At 40.1% G+C, this 13,747-nt stretch overlaps 1 protein-coding gene across 1 annotated transcript in view; it reads right to left on the bottom strand.

Moving 5' to 3' along the window:
• qsox1 (quiescin Q6 sulfhydryl oxidase 1) overlaps window positions 1–13,538 on the bottom strand; it is a 28,263-nt gene extending 14,725 nt beyond the window's left edge. The window contains exons 1-8 of the mRNA XM_034712188.1: window positions 12,955–13,538; window positions 12,071–12,171; window positions 10,529–10,577; window positions 10,160–10,262; window positions 8,939–9,029; window positions 8,544–8,689; window positions 5,595–5,729; window positions 5,372–5,501 (exon numbers count right to left, since the gene is read on the bottom strand). Of these exons, the coding sequence (XP_034568079.1) occupies window positions 5,372–5,501; window positions 5,595–5,729; window positions 8,544–8,689; window positions 8,939–9,029; window positions 10,160–10,262; window positions 10,529–10,577; window positions 12,071–12,171; window positions 12,955–13,486 (1,287 nt within the window). The 5' untranslated portion in view covers window positions 13,487–13,538. The remainder of the gene's footprint in view (window positions 1–5,371; window positions 5,502–5,594; window positions 5,730–8,543; window positions 8,690–8,938; window positions 9,030–10,159; window positions 10,263–10,528; window positions 10,578–12,070; window positions 12,172–12,954) is intronic.
• Window positions 13,539–13,747: the final 209 nt, after the last annotated feature.

Below are 13,747 nucleotides of genomic sequence, written 5' to 3'. Positions count from 1 at the left end.
AATCATAACAACAATACCCACAACCAGGGCAAATGTATCCAGTTTCACAATTGGCTACATGTACCTTACATACTGCTGCTTAAATTCAAATTTAACTTAAAACATGAGCCCAACATGTGTGCAGCAGCCAATTATTTTATCGATAAATTTTATCAGCGGATATTGGCGTGTTGGCCGATATCCGATAGTTCGTTTTAAAGCCAATATCGTCCGATACCGATAAAGTGCCGATAATATTGTGCATCCCTAAAAGAAAATCAGAAAAGAGTCACATTTAAGAAGTTACATAAAGCACAGAGGTTTGGCATTTTTGCCAATGAATAGATTTTGATTATCAAACCAGTGGCAATTGATCTACTGGGGCTGGACAAAATAACCCTACTGATGCATCTCTTCATTCTGATTGACTTATTTTGATATTTTCTCAAGCAATGACATCAATGCATTACACAATGTTTTCTTCAATCAAAGTTATTGTTAAAGTGCATGAGGACTGTACAAAACCGTTGTGCACCCGAAACACCTGCTTCCAGATAAAACAGGCAACGCAGTTTTCAATCGAACATTTGGATGAATAGCTCCAACAATGTGTCCTCCAAATACATCAGAACACAGCAGTGAACTTGCAAACACACACACACACACACACACACACAAACTTGCTCTCGGCCTCCAGCTCAGCCGTCTATTCATCACAGTCTAACAGGATCCGTGTGTTACACCATGACCACTGATCCAGACCCCCCAGTGGTCTGCTAAGACCTCCTGGTCCAAGACGAACAGAGTGCTGCTCTGCGTCCTCCATTTGCACTGCGGCACCCCTCACAAAATTTTACACAGAAAACAATGTTTCAGGGTATAAAAGTCTGAATTTCCACACTTAGGTTTGTATCCCACCATGTAAAATAATATCAGTGAGGGGTTAAATGTTTCTTTATACAAAGTTTGGTATTTCTGTGTGTTGAGATCCCCAGCTCAACTAGGAAGCATGTACACATGTCACTTCAAACATATGGGGAAAAAATCTGATAAAACAGATGTCTATGTTGTCACAACGGAAAATACTTCCTACATACAAACACATCATTTAAGGTGGCATGTATGAGCAGACAAAGGCCTCTCTCACTGCTGGGAGAGTGGTATAATAGGTTTAGGCCATCTGAGGTCTGGATGTCAACCAGTCAGAAAAGCTCATTAAACGGCCGTATGAATTCGAGCAGAAGAGAAAGCGCAGGTGTTTTAAGCTAATGGGTTTAACTCAGCATCACCAAAGCAACACTATTCATGAGATCCCTAGGCCTGGTGCAGCCTCAAAAACAAAGGTTCTTGAACTAAATATTTTCTGTCATTGTCATACTGCCCTGCTTTATCACTGCTTCTATTATTTTACATTTATTTCTCTCTCCGAATCTCCCCGTCAGACTCTCGGATTGTGATCATTGATGATGCACAAAGTCAATCCACATGCCAAATATGTTTCATGGCTTTTTAGAGCAAAGGGTGACAGGCATTAAAAGAAAGATAGAGCAAGCTGAATATACACATGGAGAATTTGGACAGGTTAAATTTACTTGAGCGGTCATAAAGCAGAGGAGTTTAGAAATACTATCCCAAAAATAATGAGGCATTCATCAAACATGAAGCCACAGTACACTTATCACCTTGATGAATGCAAAGGTTAGTGTCCCACTTTGGAAGCAGTGTCAGTTTTAAGTATCAAATGAAGCCTTTCAAATGATACTCTAGCGACATAGGTGATTTTGAACACTGGACACTATTTCATAGCACAGATATCTTACATTGTCTCGTGTACATTTTAAAAAATAACGTATTTTCATGTTTAGTTTTTAAGGCTTAAATATGCTTTTATTCTTGATTTAGATGTGGTAGACTGCGATTGTAGCTGTCGTAACAAAGGAATTTCCGGTAATGATTTAAAAAAATGTCCATCTATCTACCCATCTTTCTGATATCCAAAATGTTACACATCCTGTAATGATTATAAAGTTAATATCAGTATTTAGAATACTTTTGATTACTGATCATCCACAAGAACGATTTCATATTTTGTTCAAATTTTAAAGATTTTGTATATTTTAACGCCAACACCACAATAACACATTGCTTAACGCTGTTGTCTCTATCTTAAAACACACAAACACACACTCTAACCCTGTGTCCCTCCTGCCCCCATCCCAGTTGCACCATGACAATCCCCTTCACCCCGGCAATATGTCATCTCTGATCCGATTAGTATCAGCAGCACTTGAGAAACCACAAGCTCCTTGCGGTGAGTGTCCCGAGAGGGAGGCATCTGTTGGCTTCAGTGGGGCAGACCAGGCCCGGCTGGACTCTGCAGACACATGCCACACAGTAGAAACCAGGCAAGACTTGTTTTTTTTACTGTCACTTAGAGGACACTAAAGCTGAAAACAGACGAATAATCAACAATTCTTCGGGGGATTTGCTTATTAAAACAGCAAAACATCCATGATTACATGCACAGCTGGTTTCATTAAAAATAGTATGCATGTCTGGTAACATGTAAGCACCATGACATGACTGAGCTCTGGCGTGAGAAGGGTGAAGGCTATGTCCTTTTAGAGCAAAGCCCCCCTCTTAATTCTTTGTTTTATTCCCCGGCCCTCTGTCCCCTCTGGGCTGAAGGGCTTCTTTCAAGAAAAGCAGGATAGAGGTGTAATCCTTAAAAACCTTGCTGTAATGCTCTCATGCTTCCCAAGATCCACTTTTCTAATCCTCATATACATGTAGAGGATTCATAAATCCCGGCTTCAGCCTGACAAGACAGTAAATCTAGTAAAAATAACGGCTGGATGCAAAATAAAAAAAGGAAAGAGAGAAACAAAACAACCCACGTGTTTAGATGTCTGGGAAGAAATGTCTGGGATGTGTGATGTTGGATGGATATGAAAAAAGGAGGAAGAAAAAGTATTCAAGGAATTACAGTTATTAGACCAAGTAGAGATTAACAATACATTAAACATGGGGAGAAGGAGACAAAAATACATTCACACACAGACAAAGCCCTCAAGATTTTCAATACAATAATTAATTGATTTATTTATTGACTTTTGTAAATTATTTTCATCTAAAATAAATTTTGAAAAACATCTGATAGTTTCACACTCCCAACAAGCTAAAGAAGAAAAACTGTCCAATCACCTATAACACTTGACATCTGCCCTACAAATAAGGACAACATCACACATGCAAATACACGGCATCATGAATGCAAATGCATTAACCACAGATAATTTTGTTTGGATAAAAATGTACCAGCGTCATGGGTGAGGAAATGTGTCATCAACATTAAGTGATGACACATGGGCTGAGGTCACAATGTCATGACTCACTTTCTCTCTAATCTAATTTAGTCACATGACTCACTCAGGGAGTTCAGGTGTCAGATTTTCACACACTGTGTCGGTAATCAGGAAGACAGACTGGTTTCACTGAGAGAGCATTTCTTCATCAAACAGCAGTTATTTTAATGTAGTGAGAAACTGACTACAAAAGGGAAAAGTAAGGACTTGAAAACATGAATTAAATCTTTTTATATTTAACATGTTAACTGTATCTTTAGATACTTCAGCAAAATGTTTTTTATTCCTATGAAGACTGTCTGCTTGCCTTCATCTCCTTTTGTGCCATTTCTGATTCACAGTCTGCTCGCTTGTCTTACATAAACTGATCCTAACAAGCCGACCGACTGAAAGGATTCAGCCTCTTTGTGGTATCGCTCAGTCAAATGACAACCAGGACTGTCGCAAGTCTGCTGCAACAATGCCGGCCTCCTCAGCTGCACAAAGCCCTGCTGAGCAGCGGGGCCATTCTTGTAGGGGGACAGGCTAAAAATACCACAGGGACCTGCTGCTATTGACTAAACAAACTGGAGCTAATGGGAGACCACGGTATCCCCCCCTCCCACTCCAGCACCCAAACACACACACACACACACTTACAGACTCATACATGCTCAAGCACTGACACACACTCGCTTGCTACAACGCCTCCCTAGAGAGAGAGAGAGAGAGATATAATCAGAGAGATTGGTGGCAGACTGGAGCAGTGAGACAGCCTGGTGCGTAGCCAATAGGGACAGGGCTAGCAGGTCAGGCCTCATCATCACAACATGTTTGCATGACTGGCACACTTCAGCGAGACAGAGGGAAAGAGGGAACAAGGTGGGCATGTGATGAGTTGAGGAGAAAGCTAAAAATAAAAAAGCTAGAAATAAAAACATGATGAATTATAGTTAATCAATAAAACAAAGGTGGAAAAAGTATGACAAGACATTTCTATCTTTTATAGGGGAGAAAGCAGAACTGAAAATGGAAACTTAAGGATTGACACTTTAGATTTAAGGATAATTCAGAACATAGGTTTTGTCATGACAAGAAAGGACAGAGCTGTTATACAAATACTCCAGGAAGGTTTGCTACTTATCAGCGTGTGTAAACTCTGTGGGCAGCGAGTGGTTGGCAGCCACGCTTCAATCCCCCTGGGAGCCAACATCAAGAGGGTCAACAACACCCAAGAGAGTCTTTGTGCTCCAGCTCCAGTCAATGACATCCACTCTGGCTTTCAATAATGTGTACAAGTGTGCAAGTGTGTTGAGAGAAAAACAAATGTGCATTTGTGGAAATAATTAATTGGATAATTTGACTAATAATATAAGGGATTTGACAATAAAAACATGTTATGAAGAGTTACTTTTAAAGTCTATGCAGAAATACAACAGCACCAATGTGCAGTGTGGGCTCACATTCTGCTGTCTCACTCTCCATCTACTGGTGACCTGCTGTAACTACACATTACTCCTGCCAGTGGATATTCATTTTACCCTCTGAACCTTAAGGCTTATAAGTTTTATTTTCTAACTAATATCCACTAAAATCAAACTTTTTTTCAATGGAAACAAAACACTAGAAATCAGATTTTACTCTGACAAGAGAAAATATGCTCTGACTAATTTTGCAACAGTATTCTAAAAACAAATCTCTTTCTTCTGGTGAGCAAAACAGAGAGGAAAAAAGTTTCTGATCGCAGAAAGTAAGGAGGAGGTTAGGGGAAGTTGAATGATCTGCTGATCATGTGTTTGATAACTATTATTTAGTATGTTTTAGTTTTATTTTCGGATTCAAAACTCTGATGTGGATTCTTGTTGACATTTTGCTTCATTCAGTTTTGAACTGCTTTCATTATCTTTAAAAATCCCAAATCAACACTTAGAAAAATACGATCCAAAAAAAGTAGAAATCACGAGAAAAAAATATGAGCCATAAACACTAAACATAATTTGTTTTTGTATGAGCTGTGTGTTTGTTTGTGCTCTAAATAGTAGCTTTACCTTAACTAGCACAGAGATGTACATCTTCAGAGCAGTCAGGGTCTGTCCTCTGAAGACAGGATGAGCAGACAGCTCCATACGCAGAGAGTAGTGCAGCGCAGACTCCAGGTCTCCCATGTACACCCTGGACCTAAGCACGCACAAACACAAACAAACTTCATGAGAGCAAATGACAACAATGACCTGAGATAGATAACTTTATGCAGCTAGTATTTGTTCATACTTGTTGAAGAGTCTCCAGGGCTCCTCGGTGCTGTTGATGTGGACGTCTTTGATGACCGGTGGAGGCTTTCCTGATCGCACCACCCCTGGCAGCCTCTGGAGGGCGTAAGAGTAGAAATGACGGGCCTCGATGTTGCTGATGGAGAGGACAAGTGAGACAGACAATGAGTATTTAAAATAAAAAACACTAAACAGTAGAACATACTTTTCATTCTGGGCTGACATGTTTAGAGCTGGACCTCTTCTTCTTCTCCATTAATGGATTCTTATTGCAAAGTGCTTCAAACTTGATCAAGTTTCTCATCAAACGTCTTCAGGATAAACTGAAAAGATGCTCATTGGAAATCCCCACCCAAAATTATGGAAACATCTTTACTGCTATTGTGCCTAAAAACAAAAAAATATCTGCGGCCAGAAAAAAACAACTTATTTTGAGTTGACACAACAGAGTGGAGGCTGTTGTTGCAGAATATTGACATGTCAGAGAAACAGAAGGGTGTAATGTTTGGCTGCCCACAAACTTTTGGTCATTGGGTGTGCACTAAGTTTTTACATTTGTGCATCACGGACTTGGCTTTAAAACTGCAAAGGACCTCAACAACAAATACTTTTTTTTTACTCCAACCTTTTGTTTCGGCAGTCCACCGCTATAAAAAATGTTTTATGACCAGATTTTTTTGCGACCGTATATTTTATACACTTACGGGAATGCATTTCAAATACTGAGCAGATGGTGCCAGTGGAAACGTGGAACCGAGAGTGAGATCGCTGACCATTAAGCCGTGCAATAACGCTGCAACTGGAACCCAAGCCTTTAAGCTCCCTCCTTTACGCTTTCTCTTTCTGTACCCCTCCACCCCTCACATCCTCCTCTCATTTGCTTTCTCCACTTGTCAGGGGTAGAGAGAGAGAGAGAAGCGAGAGAGAAAGGGAGGGCATCGTAAAACTGGAGCAGGATGGTAATAAGGAGGATGGATACTCTGGGCCCACGCTCACTCACACCAGCCCGGGACTCAATTACACCTGCGTGTCTGGTGGGAGTGTACAGATGTGGAAGGAGAGCCATTCATCCAGCGATCCCAGGGGCAAGCAGGCAGGCAGACATCAGGGTGTGCTTTGGAGGGGGGGGGGTGCATACACCTGGGACCAGCACACATTACATGCATGACGGATGTGAGACGCCCCTGCACGCTGACACACACACATACACAGACAGACACACAGGCACACTCCGCTCTCCCAGGATCAATCAGACATTCAGTGATGATGGGAGGCCATCTGTCGCCGTGTGCGGCTGGGGGCTTGTTTGGCAGGTGAAGCCAGAAAAGCAATGGCATTGTTTTCATGCAAGAAATTAAAAAACCTCCCTCTGTACAGTGATGGAGATGAGGGGGGCTGGAAGGGGAGAGATGGAGGGTGAATAAATAAATCAGCAATAAATCATTTCCTTTTTTGCATTTGTCAACTAAAAAGAGTCCTCTTTGCATGCCAAGTTATTGAAACAGCCAAACAAAGAGGCAGAGAACAGCAGATGAATTTGCAGGGTGAGGAATGATCAGCGACGCTTTATGAAAGTGAATAATGGGAACGATTTTGATGCTCTGATCCCATTAAGAGGCCAGATGTTTAAAAGTATTCTCATGAATAGGGTTCAGATAATGAGCACACCATGAAGGTTTTCTGCAGAAAGCAGAGTTGTCATGCTTGTAACAATAGAAACCACAGGGAAATAAACGTGTTTGTGTATTTGAAATCAAGCTAAATGAATACTACTCTAAAAAGTTTAACATGTTGGTAAGCAGACTTCAAATATTTTCCTTCCAATCACATTGATTCACTCAAAATAAATGAATAAATATTGTAAAGTTGAACATTTAAAGCTTCAAAATACTGCATCTTGCTTTTTTAAAACAAACGTATCCTGACTGCTGCTTGCAGACAACACTAGATGGAAAAACCCAAGGACAACAGTGGCAATACAGTCCTTCAACTGTGACCCATTGTTCAGTCTTGTACGTCTCTGAAAACAATCAATAATTCTGGATGCTCTACTGTGAAGTTAAATAACGTTGTTTCATCCTGTAAGAGGAGGCGCTTGTTCCTGCTCAACGGCTTTATGTCCTAATCTGCCCTCCTCTATTTGCATATTTACAAAGTAGGTTTGTCATGTTTCAAGTGCCGTCACAAAGCAGCTGCTGTGGAAAGAAGTGGACAATAAAAACCTTCAGACAGAGTCTACACTGTTGCTGACATCATTCTCCTGTTACCTTCGTTAGCAGCATAACACCACAAAATGCAGCTATAAACTGCTTTTTTTATATTTTTGTGTCTGAAAACACAGACTACAGTAAAGTTAAAAGACACCCACCCAGTTGTAATCTTATTCTGACAAAAAAACACCTCCAGTGGGGGGAAAGTTGGTCAGAGCTCCCAAGGGAGGAGAATGGGGAAGGAATTTCATTAGAGCAATCATCTTCTGTTCTGAACATTGTTTTATACCTATGCTACAAGTCTGCGCACATTTTTCACCGCATCACTGGTTTTAAATATTGTAAATGTACTTATTTAGTTGTGTATATGTACGTCGTAAGATATGCTTATTTTTACTTATTTATCTTGAATTGCTAATACATTTTTTAATAGTTGCTATATATGCTCTTGTTTACTTTATACTGTTTTTGCACTGTCTACTTTGCTGCTGTAAGACTTAAATTTCCCCGTTGTGAGACGAATAAAGGATTATCTCTCTCTTAAAGTTAAAATGCATATTTTAGTTTTGTGGGTCAGACAGATGTCAAGCATGCAAAGTATGTTCACATGAACAAGTTTCACAAATCCAGTTCACAGGAAATGGTTATATAACTATTCAGGATAGACCCTCATCATTAACCAGTAGATGCCACTTATCACACAGAACTATGTCATGCAGTTGAATAGCACACACACTCACACTTTGAGTCTTGTGAAGTTTCCTCCAGGATAGTAAAGGTAGCAGGATGGAAACTCAGTCACACCCAGTTTGGTCACCAGAGCCTCCTCGGTGCTCTGGACTCTCCGCACTGCAATGTCTTCAAACTGCAACAGGTCCAGAGTTACCTGGAGAAAACAGTACATAACACAGAGGTAAATGAAGATTCAAGGAACAACAGAGATAAACTTCTTTATTTGGATTATGCAGAATATCCTGTATGTCTGAAGGTAGAGTTTTTATAGTTGCGTGGTGGTACCTGTGTGTAGATAGTTAGCTTGTTTTAGTTATTTTTTACAGCTCGTCTCCTCTGCTGATGGAAAATCTATGAAAGAAAAAAATAGATAGCCCAGGCCGAAAGAAACATGGTCTGGTACCTCTCTGCCGACGTAGGAACCACTCTCTTCAAAGATCAGAGCAAGATGTTGAACATTGTTGGTCTCAAAGAAGCTGTCGAGCTCTGCTTGGCTGGACAGAGAGAGGAGCACAAAAGGAACAAACAAGTCTTTAGACCCAGACTTTGTAAGCCTTGAGGAACTTCAAATGTCACTAACATGTTTTATTTTAAACAGGATGTTCTAAAATAAGAAAGAGAAGGCTTTGACTCATTAAGAGAGGAGTGTCTGTGATTTTTTTATTTGATCTCCTTTATCCTCACGCAAGACAACTCTTATGAAAAGAGCACTCACACCCACAATCATAAACATTAAACCCACTTTACTCTGGTCTGGTGCAATATCTGGTTTCAAGCGTGATGTTTCCATTTGGAAATGTTATTTTGAGGGGTGAAAAGAACAGCTTTAATTCTGATTTTTTGTTCATGATACAAGAACACTTTGGGGTTTTCTCATAATTTCTATTATAAGAAAAGAAAGCTGACAAGAAGAACCCTCTGTAATCCTAAAAACTACAGTAGTACGGTTCCTTTGATTATTAAGGAGTGCCTTAATTGTTCCGTATTTCTGAACACAAGCTACAAACTTGAGGTGACTTATTAAACCAACAAATCAAGTGCTTTATGTCTAATACCTGCTTGGTAGCAAATCAAATGATTTATTACTAACATAAAAAAATCAGATGAAATGAGGAAATGTTACGGGACGTTTCTTTGGATCAAAAGCTCCCCCATTATTTGCCCTATACATTTTTTTTTCTGCTTTCATACCTGGGCTTTAATGCCTTCATTGTAAGGATTGTAAAGCGGATAGAGCAGGAAACTGGGAGAGAGCAGGGGGAAGGAAATGCAGCAAAGGGCTGCAGGTTGGAATCAAACCTGAGCCGCCCACTTCAAAGACCATAGCCTCTGTTCATGGGGTGCAACTCAACCACTAAGCCAAACTGGCTACCCCAATACAGTTGTAATGAATGAATAAGCTATAGGAGAATAAGCTCAAGAGGCCAAAACAATTTTTTCGCAAGGTTTCTAACAGTTTATGTCCCCTGTACATTTCAGCATTCAAATTCGAAGCTCTCAAATTGACTTAGAGCCATCCTCAAGAGGCCAGATGAGCCTTTACTCTATCAGAAAAATGAAACAACTACATTTTACTACAAAACTAGGCATGCCTGTATGCTTCTTCTCTTGTTGTTTTTTTTACCTGGTGGGCTCCAGTGGGGGGCAGGCCGGGGGCCACGGCTCCTCGTGGGTTTCTAGTTTGTCTATGATCTTGTGACGAAGCCACATAACATCTCGATGAAAACCTGAATGTAATAAAAATCTATTATTTGGTGACCTGAGCATGAGTACAAATATCTCCATTATATCCTTTCTGTATCAGCAGTTTTAACAAATATCACCAGCTGACCTTAGTTAAAAAAGAAACTAAATATTTAAAAGTATGAATGCATAAGCTGTTCTTTCTCTGTTGGAGAAATTTACACGAGAGAGCGTCTTGACTTTTACCAAAACTGACTGACTTTCATGTGTATTGTAGTGGCTGTAGGGATACAAATAGTGTTGAAAGTACCTCTTATGGGCTGTCCTGTTGCTCCAGGCTTTGAATAAGCATGGAAGAACTGTATAGAGGGAGAAGTTGAGAGAAAGAGAGATCCGATGAGAAGGCGCTCACACGGCCATGAGAGAACCAAAGCCATGTTGTGTAATGTTTGGTGGTGGGGGGGCAGCTTCCCCTCTGCCCGCCTTGACCCCTAAATCCTTCCTGGTTAAAATGAGTCGCAGATGTTAAAGCTCCATTGTGTGCTCAAACAGAAGGAGCTCTTTGTTTCAACTGCTTTCGCTAGATGACAGCGAAGAGAGACAGGGACTGTGAGCAAACACACACTAATGCTGACCAATCAGATAGGATACAAATACTAATGCAGATGTTGGAAGCTGGAGCACTTCTTCAATGTAGGCTGCAGATCATGCAAGTTGAAGTGCAGTGGAAATTGACTGTTGAATCTGCAGTATCTGTTCCCAATCTTTTATATTTTAGTCATGGCTTCAGAGATACATTAACCCCTTTAAGAAAAGGAGTCTAGTTTTATTGTAAAAACCAAGGCTGGGACAGTTATTTTCATTCCCTCTTTGCATTTCTTTGTCTATTTTTCACGCACTAGATTTCACGCATTCAAATTATTGTTAGTGTTTCCTCCTCTTAAAGTGTCACAGTCATGTCTTTAAAAACTACATGTCACTGACCTTTTTCATAGACAGTGTCATGCTTCAACACTGCTGACATTTTGTCTGACATGTGACCATGAAAAAAAATCACACATGTCTGCACAGCATCAAGTTTGCCCTCTCCTGTAACTCCAGAGTTGTTCTACAAGTGCCTTCTTCAGCCCAATAAAAAAACCTCCTCCCAGAATAAACGACTACATTGATGGGACACAACAGGTACACATCATCTACTGACATTTGTTCAACGCACAGTTTTTGACAATAGTCAATGTTTGTTGATGGTTCCAATACAGGCAGGTACTAATTTGAAACCGATACATTATATGCATGAATATTGAAGGGACAAGAAATTAAATGTATCTAAATATAGTCTAGTTAGCATTGTATTCATTCCTGCAACAAGGATAGAGAAGTTTGTCAACAGTCTGTATGCTTTTCTTTTTATAAATCAGGAAAAAACAGCAAATCAGGGCTGTCTAAGAGATAAATTATTTTACTACACGTTACATAATCAAATGTTTGCTTTGAAAAACAACATCCAAAAGGTTCATTATAGGTCAGCATCACTTTTGTGTCACATTGTGTCAAAGTTTACCTCTGTCTGCTCATAAAATATCCTGTCTGTTCTTTTATTTTTATTACTCACTGATTACAGTGAGAATTATTTGATTGAATCATATTGTGGCGAAACCCCCCCAAGAAAAAACAGTTCCAGACTTTTTATGGACTCTAATGTCTGCAACAGTGAACTCATGAGGCAAACATCATTCTCATCTCTTAATCACGTGCCCCTGGTTAATACATTTCCAAAATAGGAAATCTAGCTCTTGGAAAAACAAAGAAAACAAAAACAAATGTGAGCCTGTGTTTGAACAGCTGTTTATACCTTTATAGTGGGATACCCTGTTATTCCAAAATCGGTGCAGACCTTCATGTTCGCCCTGTCTGCACAGTCTATTGCAACTAAATCCACAGCAGGCTTCCACTCTGAAGAAAAATCAAATAAAAAGAGAGGAGAGAGAGAGAGAGAGAGAGAGAGAGAGTAAATATTTAGTGTCCAGTCCAATGACACTGGAAGAGTCCTATTGTGCTTTTGCAGTGTGCCAATATTTCTTTAATCATTCAAGAATGAGTGTCAACCAAGTGCCCCTCCCCCCAAAATGACAGCACCCTGACTTTGTTTTAACTAATCAGGGATTGCAAGCTTGATTTCCACCACTTATACAACTATTTGCACATGAAGGGAGATAACCTAGACACTTAGTTTCTTCAACAAACATATTAACCTGTCCACACACCTCATCAACCTCATTATTGTATCAAGCAGAGACACTATAAGAGATAATTTGCTGCTGCTGACTGTGTGTGGGTCAGGGTTATGAAACATAAACTGAAATACTTCCATGACTAAGGCCTGATTCCAGCTAACATTTATTCTCATGGCTGTGTGATATTTCTTTTGGTCTGTGAGGTACAAACACAAAAATTCAGCTGGAGGATGTGATTGTGAGCTAGTGCTAGAGCAGAATAAAAAAAATAATTATTAAATCACATGCTCCAATTAACTGATAAAAAACAACAACATTCTGGGTCATGCATATGATACAAATGGAAGATGTTACCATATCAATATTACAGATGGGGAAAATAAATCAGAATCCATAAATGTCGAACTGGCTTTTATGTAAATAGATTACAAACAATGCAACATACGTGGTTTATGATTATAATAGACTCATACTTACTGAGTAACTTGTTGCGGGTACATACCTTTGATGTCTCGAGCCAGACTTTTGTAAACCGGAGAAAAAGCGACACAGTGTCCACACCACGAAGCGTAAAACTCCACAACAAAAGCTGCTGAGGAGTTCACTAAAACTTGCGCCGCATTTTCTTTACTCAACAAGATGACTTGGTCAGAAGCGGAGTAGAGTCCAGCCTCCGCGGCGGATGGGAAAATAAGACAGAAACACATCCAAACCGCACATATTGATATCTTTATGGGACATTTTTCTATTTCATGAGTAAACCGAGACGTGGCACGGCCGCAGCGCCGCGCCATCTTCCTCCGCGGTCCGGGCTGCTGCAGCTGACCGACCGTGGGTCTTCTCGCGGCGAGTTTCCACCTCTGTGCCACAAAACTTGATCCAACTTTTCCTCCGTCTAACTTCCCGGCCAGCGCAGACTTCACGGGTCCTCCCCCCGTCCACCTACTACTGCCTGACCAAAACACTGCTCTCAACAAAGTCACACACCCTCTCCACACGCTCTCATTCCACCCTCTAAACCTGCTCTGATTCATTGATGTAGGAAACTTTCATTTTAGGCTCCTTCATGTGACGCACATTAAAACAGAAGTGAAAATACATGTTCCCTCTCCGCGGCTCTTAGACAGGAAATAATATCTTATTGTAAATATATTTATATTTATATTATTTCAAAGAAAACTTTTGTATTGGTGTAAAGGTTTACTCTTGACCATTACCATTATTGTGAATAAAGAATAGACAAAATAAAATTTAAATGAAGGCCCTTTACATTTTTACCTGACATTTTCTAAACG

The sequence above is a fragment of the Notolabrus celidotus genome, chromosome 2, assembly GCF_009762535.1.
Source record: "Notolabrus celidotus isolate fNotCel1 chromosome 2, fNotCel1.pri, whole genome shotgun sequence".
NCBI classification, from domain to species: domain Eukaryota; kingdom Metazoa; phylum Chordata; class Actinopteri; order Labriformes; family Labridae; genus Notolabrus; species Notolabrus celidotus.
The sequence above is the reverse complement of the archived record's forward strand: the minus strand, read 5'-3'. Positions and strand labels throughout refer to the sequence as shown.